Consider the following 19226-nt stretch of genomic DNA (forward strand, 5'->3'; position numbering starts at 1 on the left):
CCAATTTGACGTCGGCGCAGAGGGAGCCCGTGATTGGATGGTCAGTATGAGGAAGTTGCGAGGCGATTGTTGATTCCTGAGTAGTGAGATGGTGTAACTATATTATTATCAAAGCGAATAATAATGGTGAAGTTCTGATCCTGCGGGATTTTGCCGCGCGCCAGATTTGCGTCGTCTCCCGTGACGTTGTGAGTAAAAAGGTAGCCGTGCAGCTGGATGATGTGACGCTCTGTGATCAGGACGGCTAACTGCTAGCTTAGCTTGGGAACTAGCTCAGTTGCCTAACCGGGGATATATCTGTGGTCGCCACCATTCATCCGTTTATATAGTCAGGCAAGTCGGTGGAGGTCCTGTTGTAGACCACACGGGACAGTTCGACCATTAGAAAAGTGATAAATCACAAAGAGAGCAAAGACGAGGCTGTTAAGCGCAAGATAAACATTAACCTGTGTAAGCTAGGTTGCATCTTTTTCTCTAGCTGGCTGACGGTAAGGAAAAAACTTTAGCCAATATAATTTAGTTGAAGCTTAATTTTGGCATAACTTGAAGTTTTTACTGTTTGGACAAAAACTTTTATTTCAATTTAATATCGATTTAGAAAAGAGTGCATAGTAACCCTTATGTAATTTGGTGAACGCCGGTTACTGGGAGATGTAATCTGTAAGATCGATAGAAATAGAATAAAATAAAATGAATAGAAATATTTGAGCGCGTCAGTGGATTTTATGTGACCCGAGCTGTAGACTCGCTCGTGTTTTCTTTATGTATATAATAGGTGGAATGATGTTCTGTAAGTTTTTGCCTCTTTGGACCATCAGTACAAAAGCTGGTTTTATTACATGAAGTTTGGCGCATGCAGCCAATACACTGAGCCGGGGTTGTTTCTGCCAGCTGAGCTGATTAATGGTTGCTAGGGTGTTAATGAACAGAGTGAGCAGATCAGGACAAACTCATTGCTGTTGATACACCTCATGGGAGGAGTGTGATTGAGGGGAGAGGGCGCAAATTAAAAAATTTGGCATTTAGAAATTGAAGAACAAATATATTTTATGTGTGCAACTTTGCCAGCTCTTTCACTAGGTAAATATTACTAGCTATAGTCTATTTTTAAGTTCTTATGCTATAGTCCCTGTATCTGTTAAGGCTGCGATTAAATGTTATTTCAGCAGCTCTTTTGTGTGATAATTTTCTTTGGGTGTCAGTGGGGATGAATACATAAATTGGCACATTTCTTTTGATTCTGAGCCGATTGTGAGAAACACACATACTGTTGTATTTTCTCACATTCAAAATAACTTGAACAAAAGGCTTTGAAAATCATCTTCGACCAGCCTCACACAGTTGTGCATCATCTCCCAGCATTTATTGTCACTTAGTTTTCATTCCTTTGTCGCAGTTTATATCCTGTATATTATACAGATCATATATCAGGTGTCACGCAAAGTGTGACACCTGATCGCTCTACTCACAAAAGATTGCTGTGTCATGTCAGTTTACCTCCAGCCTGGCTGTGTGAGATGGAGGGCGGAAAGGACGTGCGAGTGGAATCGGCCCCATACTCCTGCTCCACCTGTGATGGAGGGGAGGTGCCTGCCCGCAACCTGACTCGAAGAAACAGAAAAGTCCGCAGCTTGAGCACTTCCTCAGCCAGCACCTCCTTTGAATACAGGTAAAGCAGTTGTCCACACATGAAACTTGATTTTATCTTTTTCTTTTCTTTTTTTTTAAGGTGGTAATGAGCCATGTTTAAAGTGCAAAGTCAGAAGAACAGTATTACTTATAACTTCAACCCCTCATTTTTATCTTTCCTTAGGGTTATGGTCGTGTGAGTGTGAGTGAAAAATTGCTGATTCACTGGTCAAAACCTCCTGCTTATCAGAGACTGGTGCAGACTAACCTGTAAGCAAACAAACCAGTGCTTACTGGATTTAGGTTCCAATATGCTTTAAGTTGTTGTTCAGTTGGTCAGCTCACTTTCATACAGAGCGTTGCTATAAAGGTCAAGATATTAATTCATTGCTGCTCACTAAATTTGCAGTAACTCTGTCACACACATACACAGATACAAACAGCTATGAAGAGGCCCGCTACATGTAACGATGCCAAGTGTTCAGCCTGAAACATCCAGATGTTTTTTTTAAATGGTCCATGTTGCCATGACTATAGTCCAGTAATGCAATCAGTTAACTTGATTGGTTAACCTGATTGCATTACTGCGCTACCACCTTGTAAGCAGATTGGAAAATGTTGAGACACAATCACAGTTGCAGCAGCTGAGACTTTTGTGAAATGGATTTGTGTGGGTATCTGACTTCACGGAAACAGGATGTTTAAAACTTCTTTGGTTTGCTAACTGTTCATGTTGCAAGGTTTTTTTTCAGAAGCATTAAGATTTAGGAGGAATTTATCCTAATTTGGAAAGGACCCTTTTCATTGTAGTGATATTTGTGGGTTGTAAAAAGCAAAAAGTGAAGTGGACCTCCTTGGCTGAAAAGTAACTAACGTGAGTTTAGTTAAAAGCTTACAATAAGACCAGAGCTTACGATAAGCTGATCACAGTTTGATATCTGTGTATTATTTTACTAATACAACGCAATACAATATCTTCTGTTGGAGTGGTTTTAAAAAAATGTTGAGACTCCTCCTGCACTGTGATCCAGTGCTGGACTGAAATATTGATACATTCTCAGATTGCTCGAGAAGTTACGCAGAACTAAAGCTTACGTACACAGCTGGTTGCTTGGGGACGTTGTAGGCTCTGGTAACCGTTGTAGGCTCTGGTAACCTAGGTGACCGTCTAATGCAAGGATGTCAAACTCATTTTACATCGTGGGTCAGATACAGCTCATTTAGATCTCAAGTGGGCCGGACCAGTGAAACTGCCCTTTAACTAAACATTTAGTCAGAGGTCAAGTACAGTTTTAGCAGCAAGTCTCGGTTTTGGTTAATTCACAGAATCTTTTTGGACCCACTATAAAAAAAATAAAAACTAAAAACAATAGATTTCTATAATAGAGAACCTTTCTATTATTTAATTGTTTATCTAACACTTAACTAGTTTGGTGTGGTATGAGTGGTCATGTGGAGGTCTTTGTCAGTAGGAAAAGCTGTAAAGCATTTTCCAAAGCCTTCCAGGCCAATTCTGTCCCCCTGGCCTTATGTTTGGTCACATGTCAATCAATGATATACTTAAGTCTCATTGGTAGTCTCTTCAGTCTCTCACCTGAGACTGGCCTGAGCAGTCTTTTTGCCCATAGTTGCTTGAAGTCACTAAATGCCATTTACTTTTTATGCTCTCTGTTTGCTACCACCACAAATCCAGTGTACACACAGCTTTACTCTGTTTTTGTACTTTAGTGTCAGAGCTTCATCTTTTTATTTCTCTTCTCTTTTTCCCTCTGCTCATTTGGTGAATGTAAAAGTCTTAAAGTTGCATTACTTTTTGTTTTTTCTGCACTGGAGGGAAAAATGACCCTAAAACAAGCTCACGACTGCTTACCGTTGATCAAACTGCTGTCACTTTAAAACATTTGCCTTTTCTCCACATCATCCCATTGGACTCCAGTTTTTTGGCGTTCTGACAAATACCAAAGCAGTGAGCGAAACAAGAGCAGCAGACTCCGTAGAGTTGCAGACTTGGTGATAACTGTAAGTGCTTTTGACAGTGTGAGCAGCGTCTCTGGCGTTGCGCGTTAGTTTCTTTACATGTTTGTATGAAAATATCGTTCAGTGCAGCTTTAAGAGCGCGTAAACGGCAGATGGTGCATTCACAGAGTGAGACGGCTAAGAGGATTTGTTGACTGAGTGATTCAGCATGAAGGCTGCGTTTGTGCCGTCAGTGAACGCCACCGCTGACCTTTTGACCCCACACTCCAGTCACAATGCGTTAACAAAGCCTAATACAGACAGGTGCTTAAGATTTTCATTTTTTCCACTGCACAGAAAGCAGATTTCTGTGAGCTCCAGAGTAAGTAAGTGGACAAGTAAGGCTTATAAAACAGCTTGTCGGGCTTAATTTCACCGATGCACTGTTAACACTGCACCTACGACAAACAGACGCCCCAAAAAAGTCTAAATCTGAACAAAGAACATTTCAAGCACTGGGCTGTAGCGCCACAGTTTACACTTTCACCTATCAAGTGAAAGGTTTCCAGATCGACGCAGTGACACAAATAGAGACTCTAGTGGTGTGTCGAAGCTAAGTAGACACAAAATAAGCAAATATCGGCTGATTTGTGAATTCTGTAAATTCTGAACTTCCGCTTCTGTTTTGTAGACGTCTCCAACAGCCTTTGTTTCGCTTCCCCCTTTTTTTTTTTTTCTTTTTTTGTCTTGAAAACTGAAATTAAAAGTGTAATTTATTTGGTGAAAACTTTGACAAAAAGAGTTGGTAACTTGGGAATTTCTAGAGACTAGCATCGGCATCAAAGGGTGAGTGACATTGTCTGGTCTTGAGCTCAGCTTCCAGTTTCCTGTAAACGAGCAGATGACAGTAGAAGAGGTTGTGGGGTCAACTTATGCGCAGTTCGAACAAGATGAGATCATTTTAAAATGCCTTGGAGTCTTCATTTGCGTTCTTGCCCAACTACTTGCTGTGTTTACATGCGAATGTTTTTTATCCTCTCTTTTAGGAGGACTCAATCACTTCATGGACCAAGCCCTGTGACGACATTCGGCCCCAAGGCATGCATGCTCCAGAACCCACATGCAGTAATGTAAGTCAAACAGGGAGAGTTTTTTTTATTGTTGTCCACCTTTGGAAGTCATTCCTAAGCTTTAGTTTCAGTGTGAGTCATTGTACAGTGAACAGTAGTGAGTTTAGTGTGTCTTTGCATCACTAAAACCCACCTGTACAACAAAGCATCATGTCATTGCTTTGAAATCCGGTTGGGCCTGTAAAGGGTTTTGGAGCAGTGTTGCTAATGTCCTTATGTGCAATAGCCAATAAGGACATGAGTGGTCAACTTTTGGACCAGTTCTTTTACCTTCAGTTATGCAATCCTGTAGTTAACTTTGACGCTAATCTAGCATGTCAGTCTTGCAATTTTGTGTAGTTTTCGTAGCACAATGGGTCTGAATTCTGCAGTCAAATTAGCGTTAAAGGCTATAAAGGAGCTTTTTAGCATCACGGTGAGACTTGTGCCATCTGAACTTTTGCAAGTCCTTTCAGATCTGGATGATTTTAAGGCCTAGCTAAAGCAGCAGCAGAGTCTGTTTTTCTGGCCTTTTTTGGAGAGGCACAAAGAAAAATAATCTGAAATAAGTGATTGTCACTAAGAAAGTGCTGTGAGCTCAGTATTGGTAATAAAAGCAACACCATAGTGTCATAAAGTACACATCATTTCAGTTATTGTTTTTTTTTTTTTTTTTTAAATGACCCATATAGATCTACTCTACACTTTTTTTTTTTTTTTAAACAAAAAACAGAAATGCATTTCTGTTCAGTTAAAAAATAAATAAATGAAAGAGTAGAACTGTTTTTAATCCTTTAAGACAGATTTAACACAAGCAAAGTAGGGCTAATACAGCTGACTGCTAATGCACAGTCACTTTAGATTTCCATGTTTAGAGTCAGGTTTTACTTTAAATCTAGAATAAACCCTGAGCTGAGTTTGATGCTCTGAGGCTGTTTTCATGCTGATCTTCAAAAGCAGGTAAATTCCTCAGAGCTCAGGTCGTTGAACGCGTGCACATGCAGCACATACTCCAACGTGCCGAATATTTTTTATTTTTTTTAGCCAACGCCTTTAACAATGATTAGCTAAATGTTCTGCACAAGATTGAAGACCACGTGCATACTAACTAATCAGTAACTTGATCAGTTGTCCACATTGTGCAGGACACGCCAGTATGAGGAAACAAGTGTAGAAAAAATGCAAACCATACTGTTAAGCATTTGTAGGCGTCATGACTGACATACTCCATTGTTTCTGAACTCCAGTGCAATTTTGCTGTAAAACTAGTTAACAAAGCTTAAAAATCATTATCATACACTTCTTTAAAATAATCAGTTTATGAGAACAAGTCTTCAATGTAAATGTGCCAATTTCCTCTTTTCTAACTTCCAAGTGTAAACGCAGCATGTTGCACATCGTGTGGTACTTCACGTCTAGTCTTTATCAGCCGGTTTCAGTGCTTAAAGTGGAACCTTGAATCCAAAATGAGCTTTATCATTACACTAACATTATTCTTCATTGTTGTGTTGGCGTTTATTAATTTGTCATCAGTGATTTCATTCTAAATAGGGCTTGGTTATTAGTGTTTGGGTGCTTCGTGATAATCACACATCACGTTGGATCACATCAGCGCATCTGCTTTCCTTTTTTTGAATCTGTCTGACAAATCTGTCAGAGGCACGTTGGGTTTAGTGTGCTGTGAAATGCAGATTTAGAAAAGCAAAAAGTGCAGACTAGCTGCAGGTTTGAGAGATTCTTTTTTTTTTTTTTTTTTTTTTAATTTTAACCTCAGATCAGTCCATGCTTGATTTGACGTTTAAGGTCATGTGTCTTGACTACTTAAGAGTGTTTGATTGTTTGGCCTCATAAATTTCTCGGTTGCCGTGTCTGGATGATAAGTGAGTGTCCTGCTGCGCATCTACCTTTAAACACAACATGTAACATCGAAGAACGCTGTGTTGCGTTGTTAAATAGAAAGAAGGGAACGTGAAGGTTCGAATAATGACTTTTACAACTGTTTAGATTGAGCATAACAACAATGATTTCTGTTCAGTTCTTCTCATGTGGCTGAAAATAGCCTCACTGTTCTTTGTGTCCTGTGTGTTGAGCACAATACCTAGAATAAGAGAAGAGTTATGGGTCACTTTCACATTGCTAAACTTTATAATTGCTTGGCTATGTGACACTTTCACTATGTTTAAGCTGTTACCGTTTGACCGTTGTGTGTCTTTCTGAGCCTCCATAAACATTAAAAATGATTTTAATTGACTATTTAGTAACACAACTTGCAACAGCATGCTTTTCTTTTTTTTCTTATGTTCTTGTGGTAATGGCTGGTTTCATGGACACAAGCATAAACCATATAAAACACAAACACAGCCAGAGTGTAAGTGTCTTAAACCTGCATTCTACCTGAAGGTCAAAAAATGGTCATAGCTGTGGCTGCAAAAAGCTTTGTGGTCCTATAGACGTCTGTGGGAAAACGTAACGCTTTCCTAACGAGTTTATGGGCTCGGTCACTTGTTTAACGTCCCACTCAATTAAAAAAAAAAGAAAAAAAAAGAAGAGGGAGTCTGTCTGTTGTAAATCCTTGTCATTATGTTTCAAAATAGTGTTATCTACACACTCACTGGCCAAAAGGTGATCAGTCATTAGCGAATAAGCATAGGAGCTTTGTGGTCATTCCTGCCCCTTTTTGTCACATCCTGTTGTTTGCAACCAAAGATGAAGGCGGCAGGACCGATTATGTCAAGGCTTCAGATTGGGTGATGTCGCCGTGGTTGCGTCCATCTTTTCTGCTGTCAGTCTTTTGGTCATTTTTTTTGTTGATACATTTTTTTTAAAAAAAGCCAAAGTTTCCTCAAATCTTGGATGCTCACCAATTTGCAAAGGAATTACCTTTTCAACTTTCATGTACAGGAATCCAGTAGTTTCTACGCATAAAAGATTGCATGCAATCCAACATATTTTGATAATGTCGTTCAAGGCGTCAGCACTACTTGTTTCTTACAGTCACTGTGGCATCACTGTCATATACACGAGTCACCTTATTTGATTGTACCCTAGATCACTCATCGTGCTGCAGTTATGAAAGAGTCTTGGCATTCAAACTGTTGATCTCTTGACTCGATCAGTCACATAAGTGTCTGCGTTTGTTCAGGCAGATTAGCTCCCTTAAAGCTGCTCGACAGGTTAAAAGTAGCAAAACCAGACTATCTTTATTCCAAAGGCTGCACTGTAGTTCTTTTCAGGATAACTTGGTTTCACATATTCAGTGTTTACAAGTGTAATGTTTGCACCTACTGTGGACCCTCAGCTGCTGTGACCAGTAGGTGCTATGCTTTAGGGCAGTAGGAAGAAGGAAATGTGATTAAAGGTAAAGTAGCACCAGTTTAGACCTTCCTAACTGGAAACTCGCCTCTTAGATCACTCTCTGTGGAAGGGTGTGGCTGTGAGAGTTTTCAAAGCAGATGGATGCAGCCTTGTTTCACTCATTGTTGGCTTGTTTCGGGGAACTGCAGACACATGTGGCCACATTGATACCCGACACCCTAAATACACCCTGAAAACTTCACAGTGCATTGTTCTGAAGACCAGCCATGTTACTCCCTTTGTTCTGTGTTGTGCCTCATTGCTTTGTTGACTTCCACTTGAAAGACGAGAGCTGAGGCAACTGTAGTCAAATCCAAAGTACCGCTGAATGCACACAGAGTGCTTATGTCATGCCTACATGTGCTAAAACATAATCAGAACTTATGTTAAATTTTTCCCACTAAGTAGAGATTTAATCGAACCAAATTAAACCTGGCCTTTTATTAAATCTACAAGTAGTTTAATTCCTTGTGATCAAAACTACTTAATTATCCAGAGTGGCCGAATGGTAGTGACAATATGTTTAATATATTATTTTGAGGTAAAGCCCAATGAGATGCACCAAGCGTGATCAGTTCACACAAGCAGAGATAAGAAGTCCATGCTTCTCATACAGAGTGTGCATTACTAGCATACCAGTGAACAGGTGTAGTGATTTACACATTTGTGATTGTGGGAGGAGACACAAATCCATTTAGGGTTGTCAGGAAGGGCATCTGTTGCAAAAACGGGCCAAATCAAGCGTGCAGAGAATAAGAAGAGTTCAAATTAGTTGGGTTTTTTGTTTGTTTGCTTTATAGAAATTTACTGTAATGTTAGTGATCATCCTCAATCTTCCACTAAAACCTTTCTAAAGGACTCCCAGAAATGCCCCAAAAATATTTTACAGCAGGTACTATTCATAAACTTTGACTCAGCTCAGGCTTTTCTAATTATATAAATGCACACTGATGTGAAAATGTCAGCGGGGAGACTAAGGACGGCTAATGTCTGGAGGCAACTTCTTACTGGGTTTGTGACTTATTTGTGTTTCCTGTTACAGTCACACTGTAGGTTCCCATTATATCATGTGTGAAATTTGATTTTTATGCTATAATGTGTATCCTCTCAATAAAGCCCATATTGTTTAAGTCTCTCTCTCTGCTTACCGTAGAGCATGAGGAATTTCAAATAGATCCTGGTGTAATACCATAACCCAGAATTGCATAATTTCCTAACAAAAGCTCAGTTGATGTGTTTGATTGTTTCCTTTCTTAAGCTGACAGATCACATTAGTCATCTGTCATGCCCATTGGTCTAAGAGGCCTTTCATTGCATTGTACCAGGTCTATGAGCTCCGAGTTCTACCGGCGTGGTTTCAGTGTTTGAGATAGTCACACCTGTCTGACAAGGAAGGTCCTTCCCAGAAATGGGCGGGTTCAGTACAGCAGAGTGGGCGGAGTCTGCGATGAAGTCAACTTTAAGATGAGTGAGAGGTCTGATTCAGCAGCAGAATGCAACAGGAAGGTTTAGTGTTAAGTCCTCGCTGGGCCAAATATAGCCACAGAGGATCCATCAGCAGGGGTGGCGTTGCTGCTTGTTGTTGTTAGTTGTTTTCAGCGCATGGAGACACTTCCAGCCTCTCAGACTGCCGGTGGCTGACTCGCGACTGGACTTCAGGAAGCAAACTGATTCAGCTGCTATAATGTGCAGCTTTCAAGGAAGTAGTTAGAAGCGGAATGAACTGTTTTGTCAGAACGGGCCACGACGACAGAGCCCCGTTCTCCAGCTGAGTCATCCTGAAGCAGCATCTCCGTTACATGTGTACAGTTATGAAGTTCAACCAGTGTGTACTGCAGGACGCTCCCGCGAGCCACAGCGAGAACAGGGTCTGGAAATGGTGAGAAGGCTTTCTAGCATCTTCTGTGTTCAATAGGTGAAATATTAACTGGCATGCCACCGCTGCCAGACAGATGTTCAGAGAGTTGCACTGCAGTGACCTGCAGTGTATGTAATATTAAACAGCTTCTTAAGTTTAGACAGAGAATTCCACTTTTTTTTTTTTTTTGCGGCTCGGTAACAAAAATAAACATTTAAAAGTTGTTGTTTACGTGTGCCGGGCTTACTGATTGAAAGGGGAAGGTCAGGCTGAGCGTGCTTTGAGGTGGTCAGAGGAGAAACTGTCCATGAATGGATCACAGCTTGTCGCTGCTTCAAATGCTAATGATGTTTTGCTTTTGTCTCATGTGATTGTGTTTGAAAGCAGGCCTGCACTGCTCAGTTTTAGATGTTTGGACACGTGTGTGTGTGTTCGGGTCAGTCAGAGCCAAATCATTCGAAATGTTTTACTACATGTAACTAGTCCTCTTGTTTTAAAGAATGTACCAGCCCTCACAGCCTTTGTAAGTAATCTGTGATTGTTCTAATTTTGAGTTTGGGGGTATTTTGTCTTTACGTCATTTTAGGGTTTTTTTTTTTTTTTTTAAAGAAAGGGGAACTGAATGTGTCACTGCTTTTTCATCTGTTATGGTGGGAGTTTCGTAGGTGTGTTTGCTGTGGGGGTTTTTTGGGGGGGTTTTTAAACACTGGTCACTGTTTTATCATATGGGGTTAGTAGGAGTGTGTTGCTTTAACAGTGTGGCAGCTGTTTTAGAAGCATGTAATATGTCCTCGGGTGAGGATTAAAGCTTTGAGGATGTTGAGTCAATCTATTGCGTTGATTCCTGTGACATTGATTCAGAAGAAGTGAGAAAGCGGGTCAGTGTGGTTGTTGCTGCAACTTCCAAATTTTTAGTATTAAAAAAAAAAAAATAGCAGGTCATGTGCATTTGCTGTTGACAGAAAGCTGTAAACTATATGTAGAGATGTAAGGTCTCAACACACTCACGGAGGGAAGAACCGTTATAGGCTGATGGAACAACTTCAGCAACACAGATATGATTTGGTACTTTGATTCCTGTGGTCACCCACACATTCAGTGCTGATTTCACAGAAATACTCGTGTAGGTTAATGCATTACTTACTAATTATTCATTTTTGTATGTGTTTGCATGTCCAACTGTATCCATGAATGCGCTGAATCTTGTCATCAGTAGTTTTGGAAGTTTTTGCACCAGGATAGCTGCATGATTTTATTTCATTCCTGAGGTCTACGCTCGTACCATAGCTGAAATTGAAATGTTGAAGTTTTATTGATAACAGATAAGGGAGAAGTTGTTCTGTGAACATCTATTCCTCTCGGTAATTTAGCCACCTGACTGTAATGAGGCCCCACAAAAAGTCATGCTGATGCTAAGCTAATTAATGTTCATTTTGTTTCAAAGCTAATGCTCGGTTGGTGCATAATACTCCTATTGTATCATGCATTTTAAGCGGCTTTAGTGGTTTGATCCAAACGTTTATTAAAGGATTTACTGAAATGTGTAGATGCGGTTTGATTAAAATCAATAAGGAAGGATTTTAAAAAGCTCTTATATGAAAATGTAAAAAAAAAAAAAAAAAAAACAGTGTGTGACTGTGCAGTTATGCTACTGGTGACGGAGCCTGAATAATTTCTGCCTTCTCACTCTTGTAACTTTAATTGCATATATTTCCAGGGCTGTAAAACCAGCTTCTTGCATAGGAACTGCTTGTACAGAAACTAGAATCAGCTGATTGTAGAGTCATTAAGTTCCTAATATGTATGGCAGAGCTGTAACTAACTCAGGTCAGCAGACTTATCTCTTTTTTAACCTGTGAGAGTTTCAGATTTTCATCCGTCCTGTTAGTTTCTACTTTAACGTTTTAATCAGATGTTTGTTTGGTTTTTTTTCTTGCATGTTTTGCAGTTTTGTAAGGATTTTAATAACCGAGATGATCATGGGGTTGAGTCAGAACCCTGCAGACAGATTCACAAGTGTGTGGCAGCAGAGCTAGACAGTAAGCCGACGTGTCTAATTGGATAGGTTCTGAGCAGCCTTAGTGGCGATGAACAAGAGGAATTTTCAGTTAGCTGATACAAGATGTGTTGACTAAGATCTCGGGGCTCACGTCCCAGGCCCTTTACGTAAGCCGGTGATGCAGCTCGGTGCTGTTTTGCACCGAGTGACGATGTCTTTGTTCTGACCTGTTTCTTTGTTCAGGCACATTCAGGATCCCGCCAGCCAGAGGCTGACGTGGAACAAACCACCAAAAAGTGTCCTTGTCATCAAGAAGATCCGAGATGCCAGTCTGCTACAGCCTTTCAAAGAGCTCTGCAGGTTCCTCACCGAGGTAACCACAAACCGAAGGGCGGGGGGCAGCGTTTGTTGGTGGGAAGCTGCTGAGTGTTAATGTTATACCGCATGTCCAGTACAAATAACAGGCTCTCGATTGTCGTGTGTCATTTAGGTGAAAAGCATGATTGTTTACGTGGAAAAGAAAGTCCTGGAGGACCCAGCCATTTCAGGCGATGAAAACTTTGCGGCCGTTACAAAGAAATTCTGCACTTTCAGAGAAGGTAGGGACACCAGTCATCTCTGATCCAGTTACATGAAGTGTTTATAACTCTTCTTTTTTTAAAATAAGAGATTTAAATGAGTTATTGTCTACATATCTCTTAGATCTCGACGACATCTCCAACCGTGTAGACTTTATCATCTGTCTCGGTGGAGATGGAACTTTGCTGTACGCATCTTCGCTCTTCCAGGTATTCAGCCGGTCGCCCGCGCCGCCACTCGGTGCGTTTTTGCTTTTGCTGCTGTAAACATAACCGTCTCCTCCCATCGTAGGAGAGCGTTCCACCAGTCATGTCCTTCCACCTGGGTTCCCTGGGCTTTCTGACCCCATTCAAATTTGAAAACTACCAGTCTCAGGTCAACCAAATTATTGAAGGTAATGAATGTTTCCTAACCGGTCTTTCAGCCTCCATGTTTGTATGGCCTACTTGTACAAATCTTTCCATTCTTTTTGCGTAACTGAAGGTTTTTTGTGTGTTATTTTCCGTAAAGGAAGCTTAAAGCATTTGTACTGATTGCAGGTAACGCTGCCATTGTCTTAAGAAGTCGCTTGAAAGTGCGGGTGCTCAAAGAGAACTGGGAAAAGAAGGCCAGGGTGGACGAAAAGGGGATCATTTTGACCAACGGGGACATTGAAAGTAGCCGCAAAGCCATGCAGTATCAGGTAATGTGTCCACCTCGCATTGGGACATAGACATTCAAACTGTTCCTGCTGCAGAATGCAGATTCACAGACGATTGTCCCCCTGTAGGTTAGAGCTTCTGGTTCTCCGATAAAAGTTTTTGTCACATAACTGCAGGGTCCAGCTCCCCTCGCAGCCTCAGCCCGCGCTAAAAATAGGTCAAAACGGCTCGCTAATGCAGTTTGCTCGTCCTGACTCGGCCGTCTTCAAAGAAGGCGCCTGCAGGCTGTTAACCTGCTGTTTAAAGAGCAGCAGGAGCAAACTGAGTCATTAGCGAAATGTAGCTCTGACCGCACGTATGAGGTTAATGGCTTCTGACAAATATTTGTACTGGCACAAATCCAACAATGTGGTGCGAGTGGGTGACATCATATCAGCAGACATGGGGGTTGTGGCAAATTGAAAATCGTTTGATGTGTGAATTGTTTTTTTTCTCCCTCCCACAAATCTGCAGGTACTGAATGAGGTGGTGGTGGACCGAGGACCCTCCTCCTATCTCTCTAACGTAGACCTGTTCCTGGATGGACACCTCATTACTACAGTGCAGGGAGATGGTGAGTGGCATGAGAGCGCGGAGACTTCGAGGCCGTCCAGAATCAGGGCGTGCTGACAGTGAAATCAGATCAGTGCTGCATGCTGATAAGGCTAACAACAGTTTTGCTTCACTATGTGCTTATTAAAACAAACAACAGAATTAGAATGAAAACAACAGGATTAAAATGAAAATGACGGAATTTGAATGAAAACAACAGAATTTGAGAACAATGGAATTTGAACGAAAACAATGGAATTTGAATGAAAACAACAGAATTTGATCAAAAACAAAAGAAATTGCATGAAAACAACAGAATTAGAATGAAAACAACGGAATTTCAATGAAAAGAACAGAATTAGAATGAAAACAACGGAATTTGAATGAACAGAACAGAATTTGAATGAAAAGAACAGAATTTGAATGAAAACAATGGAAGTTTAAAACAAACAACAGAATTAAAATGAAAACGACGGAATTTGAATGAAAACAACAGAATTTGAAAGAAAAGAACAGAATTTGATCAAAAACAAAAGAATTTCAATGAAAACAACAGAATTTGAACGAAAACGACGGAATTTGAACGAAAACGATGGAATTTGAACGAAAACGATGGAATTTGAATCAAAACAACGGAATTTGAATCAAAACAACGGAATTTGAATCAAAACAATGGAATTGGAGTGAAAACAATGGAATTGGAATGAAAACCAAAGAATTTGAACGAAAACAACGGAATTAGAATGAACAGACCAGAATTTGAATCAAAACAATGGAATGAGAATGAGAAGAACAGAATTTGAATGAGAAGAACAGAATTTGAGAACAAACAATTGAATTTGAATGAAAACAATGGAATTTGAGAACAAACAATTGAATTTGAATGAAAACAATGGAATTTGAATGAAAACAACGGAATTTGAATGAAAACAACGGAATGAGAATGAAAAGAACAGAATTTGAATGAGAAGAACAGAATTTGAATGAGAAGAACAGAATTTGAATGAGAAGAACAGAATTTGAATGAAAACAATGGAATTTGAATGAAAACAATGGAATTTGAATGAACAGAACAGAATTTGAATCAAAACAACGGAATTTGAATGAAAACAACAGAATTTGAACAAAAATGATGGAATTTGAATGAAAACAATGGAATTTGAATGAAAACAATGGAATTTGAACAAAAATGATGGAATTTGAATGAAAACAATGGAATTTGAATGAACAGAACGGAATTAGAATCAAAACCATGGAATTTGAATGAAAACAATGGAATTTGAACAAAAATGATGGAATTTGAATGAAAACAATGGAATTTGAATGAACAGAACGGAATTAGAATCAAAACCATGGAATTTGAATGAAAACAATGGAATTAGAATGAACAGAACAGAATTTGAATCAAAACAGTGGAAATAGAATGGAAAAAAAACGGAATTAAAATGAAAACGACAGAATTTCAATGAAATGAACGGAATTTGAATGAACAGACCAGAATTTGAATGAAAACAATGGAATGAGAATGAGAAGAACAGAATTTGAATGAGAAGAACAGAATTTGAGAACAAACAATGGAATTTGAATGAAAACAATGGAATTTGAATGAAAACAATGGAATTTGAATGAAAACAATGGATTTAGAAATGGCGGGTTTTAAAGGTAGAAAAGCCAAATGGCTGCTCTCTGGGACTCTAAGTGTTAAAAGGATATCCAAGAGTCACTGCAAAGGTTTGGCTTTTTTATTTTAGGAAGAAAAATGTCTAGAAGCTTCTGCACAAGAATTACTAAGAGGTGACAGTCAGTCAGAGATGCAGGCTGAACTTTGCCCTTCGTTACACTCTTTTGATGGCTCAGTGCATTAAGTACCTGAGCTTCAGTGAAAATGTGCTTTTGCATCTCTGTCCACTCAGGTGTGATAGTCTCCACACCTACAGGCAGCACAGCGTACGCAGTGGCAGCAGGAGCTTCCATGATCCATCCCAACGTCCCGGCCATCATGATCACCCCCATCTGCCCGCACTCTCTCTCCTTCAGACCAATCGTGGTGCCGGCCGGGGTGGAGCTCAAGGTACTGGCGAACTTGCCAAAAAAGCTCATTCATCACGTGCATTTGCTATTATTTATTTGTTTTAACAAGAAACAAGCAAGTCTTACAAGTACAAGTAGATCTCGTTTGAATCTGAGCGGTAACGCCACGCACACAAAAGATGAAGCATGTTCTTTCTGTGACTTCTGCATTTTTTTCTGCGTTGTCTCTCAGATAATGCTCTCATGTGACGCCAGAAACACAGCATGGGTGTCGTTTGATGGACGAAAGAGACAAGAGATCTGCCACGGGGACAGGTTAGTCTGCATGCCGAGGCCATGATATAGACATAGACACACACTTGATAAGTTTAACGCCCCTGCAGCTGCCTCAACACTTAAAGGCTTTGTTATGTAACCTTATCAACCTGTCTTAATGGGCTTGAGTCCCTGAATGTCTCCTGAGTCCGATCCAGCTTCTTCCTTTATGTAACTCAGCAAAAACATAATCAGCTTTCTGGTTATTGGAAGAGAGCTGCCAGGATTCCTCAGTAAATGCCTGCTGTTTTTTTTATTTTATTTTTTTTATAAGGAAGTTTGAAGACAAACACCTCTTTTGTTGAGACTGCAAACAATGAACATTTTCTTTCCTTGTTCAGCCCTTAAAAAGTACAACTCCTTTCATTTATTTATTTATTTTTTCCATTTCAATTCTTGCTCCAGTATTACCATCACCACTTCCTGCTTCCCCGTTCCATCGATCTGCTTCCGGGACCCGGTTAATGACTGGTTCGAGAGCCTGGCCCAGTGCTTACACTGGAACGTGAGGAAGAAGCAGAACTACCTCAGCTCAGAGGATGAGGAATTCTGAGGCCTTCTTCGGGGTCTCCTTAAAGTCTTGGTTTTAGCTTGACCGTTCTCTGTGCCATTTTTTTTTTTCTTCATCTTTTACGGATAGGTCTCACCAAACTCCCTTCAAAAAAATAAAAAATCTGTTATAATAGTTTTCAGTAAAACGAGGTTGCTACAGCCCCTCATTTCATCCACCTTCACAGCAACAGTTTTAGTTCCTCCACCCCCTCACGAAGACGGCTTTCTTTTGATTGGCTGTGCTTTTTAAACAGAAGGTTAGGGATTGTCTGTTCTCACTGACATCATAAATACCCAAAACTAGAAGGAAAAAAATGACCGAGCATTTAGAGCAGTTTGAAGCTCTACCAGTGTACCACTGTGCATATATGATAGAAAATAAGGACAAGCATACAAGGTCCCTTTAATTAAAAAAAACAAACAAACAAAACTAATACTAAGTCCTACTTTCTAAAATACTGTTTCATCATTCTTGTTTTTTGGTAAACATTTCGTTCACGACAGTAAAAAGCTAAGCTCCTGTAACGACTGCAATTGGCTGAAATGTGGACGCTGCGACATGCCCTTAAAATTCAAAATATGACTTTAATAAATAAAAACAAATGAGCATTTTTAAAAGCATTAGTTAAAGAAAATTAAACCAAATAAATATTTTTTTTCTTTGTGAACTTTGAAGCATTAATACAATTTCCCAAATGTTCCCACTGGACGTTCGGTGTGTAAGACTTTTAAAACGATGGATTTTTGAATGGAGTTTGGTTCCACTATTACTCCAGGATCTGAATGCTGTGAAAACCTCTCCTTTCTTGAAGTTAAAACTTCAGCTTGTTAACAAAGTGTTTTGACTAAAAATGAAAAGGAAACGCAACACTTGAAGCGATCTTGTACTGAAACTTAAAAAGGTCAGTTGTGGTTATCAGATGGCGGTTATCAGATGTGTCATAGCACTTTTTAATCAGATTGCAGGGTAAAAACTAGCTCTCTCAGTGGGGGTGATGGCAGAGTTGCACCTTCCAGGAAAGATCCAACTCTGGTAAAAAAAAAAAAAAAAAAAAAATGGATGTAATGCTATCAATGAAAGGCAAATGTTGTTTTTTTTTTTTTTAGTTGCGTCTCATGGAGGAGCAGATTTAAAGTACATCTACCTAGCAACACAACATTACAGACTGTGCCTTAAACACTGGTATCATTCATGTAAAGAAATAATATTTTTCAAGGTTTACACCACACTTTAAAAACAAAAATAAAAATCACAGATTTGTGTTTTTGTGCATTCTCATTGTTACCACATTGTGACTGTTTGTCTGCGCTGTTCACAGCACTTGATTGTCACTCGTTTGTGTCATTTATTACATTGTGTAATATCTCTACTATCAAGCACGGGGTGAACACTAGGAGGCGGTATCCATTCCAGGCTAAGAGAACACAGATTGGAAGTCTTCGTATTTCATACTTTGTATTTTTAAAGTCTGCTTTTTAAAATGTGCTTTAAGCCATAGTATATTTTATAGACCAATGTCTGTGGGCTGTGGGTGGTTTAATGGTCTGTGCGTGAGACTTTGGATCTGTTCTTATCAGTTTACCCCTGTGCTGCCTTTTGTGATTACTTTGAGGTGGCCTGCCTTACATGTCTGTTCGGGCTTAGTGCCCTGAAGTTAATATATATGTGTTGTGAATTGGCTTAACAAACTGTGTCAGGGTGAAAAGATGAATAGCTTTCATCTGTAACGCTAAACAAAAACCACCCGAGCACTAACAGCTAATTATTCCTTAAACCTTTGAGTATGTATATAAATGTAATGTTTGAATAAGATGTATTTTGTAAAGTCCATGTGTTTATTAACAGTTTCTAATGTATTACTAATGGATAATAAATCTATTTAGTACTTCTTTTTTTTTTACATTCTTTGGTTGTAAATTCTGTTTCACTGATGAAGACCAATCTGCTTTTAGTAGTTCTGCTCATCCAACTGAATTTCTAGCACGGTGACATTGGACAGAAGTACAAACTGAGTTAAATATCTCTTGAAATGCATTCCAGGACAAAGTGAAAAATCTCATTTCTGACGTGGACGGTGGCAGAATTATTTCAAATGTTGGTCTGAACTGTTTAATCTCAGTTTAAAAACACACACGCGAAGTTCAGTAAGATAACCAGGCTTTGACGACTCTTCTGTGAAGCATTGTCAACTCTCAAAGTGCTTTTCACTTTTGTAAATGGGAATTTTGTATGAGTACACTTGTTAATGTTTCTAATATGGAGTCTGATATTTTTCCCAAAACATTTAATAAACAGGTTTAACCAACAACCGTCTGATCATGTGCTTCGACAAATGAAACCAGTTATATGATTAAAATCACGGGCATTTGCACAGAGTTACTTTAAGTACAGTCCTGAGTCGCATCCTCCTCTTCGGGAGTAGTTCTCCAGGCTTCTTGAAGATGAGGATGCGATTCAGGTGGTGTACAGTGGAACAAAATCTGATGGTACTCGAGATCCCCAACACCATGGAGTGAAGTGCAGGCTTCAGTGAGAAGTAGATGGATCAGGCAACTTCTTTGCCCAGTTGCCTGTTATGTGCAGACAACACCGGTTTATCCTTTGATAAGGT

General features: G+C 39.7%; 1 protein-coding gene across 6 annotated transcripts; it reads left to right on the top strand.

Moving 5' to 3' along the window:
- Positions 1–18923, top strand: nadka (NAD kinase a). 6 transcript variants are annotated; one of them, XM_084916703.1, is made up of 12 exons: positions 1–40; positions 1493–1669; positions 4632–4715; positions 12149–12278; positions 12396–12504; positions 12608–12693; positions 12776–12878; positions 13024–13166; positions 13639–13738; positions 15630–15787; positions 15980–16062; positions 16468–18923. In XM_084916703.1, exons 2-12 carry the CDS (start codon positions 1518–1520, stop codon positions 16613–16615), a joined length of 1296 nt encoding a protein of 431 aa, XP_084772829.1. In that variant the 5' UTR covers positions 1–40; positions 1493–1517; the 3' UTR covers positions 16616–18923. The 6 variants fall into 6 exon arrangements, with proteins under 6 accessions (XP_084772829.1, XP_084772827.1, XP_084772826.1 ...); XM_084916701.1 differs by lacking the exon at positions 1–40 and adding an exon at positions 47–200; XM_084916700.1 differs by lacking the exon at positions 1–40 and adding an exon at positions 47–188.
- The last annotated feature ends 303 nt before the right edge of the window (positions 18924–19226 follow it).

This window comes from Perissodus microlepis, chromosome 20 (genome assembly GCF_051167445.1).
Source record: "Perissodus microlepis isolate ML-2025 ecotype Zambia chromosome 20, ASM5116744v1, whole genome shotgun sequence".
Taxonomy (NCBI): domain Eukaryota; kingdom Metazoa; phylum Chordata; class Actinopteri; order Cichliformes; family Cichlidae; genus Perissodus; species Perissodus microlepis.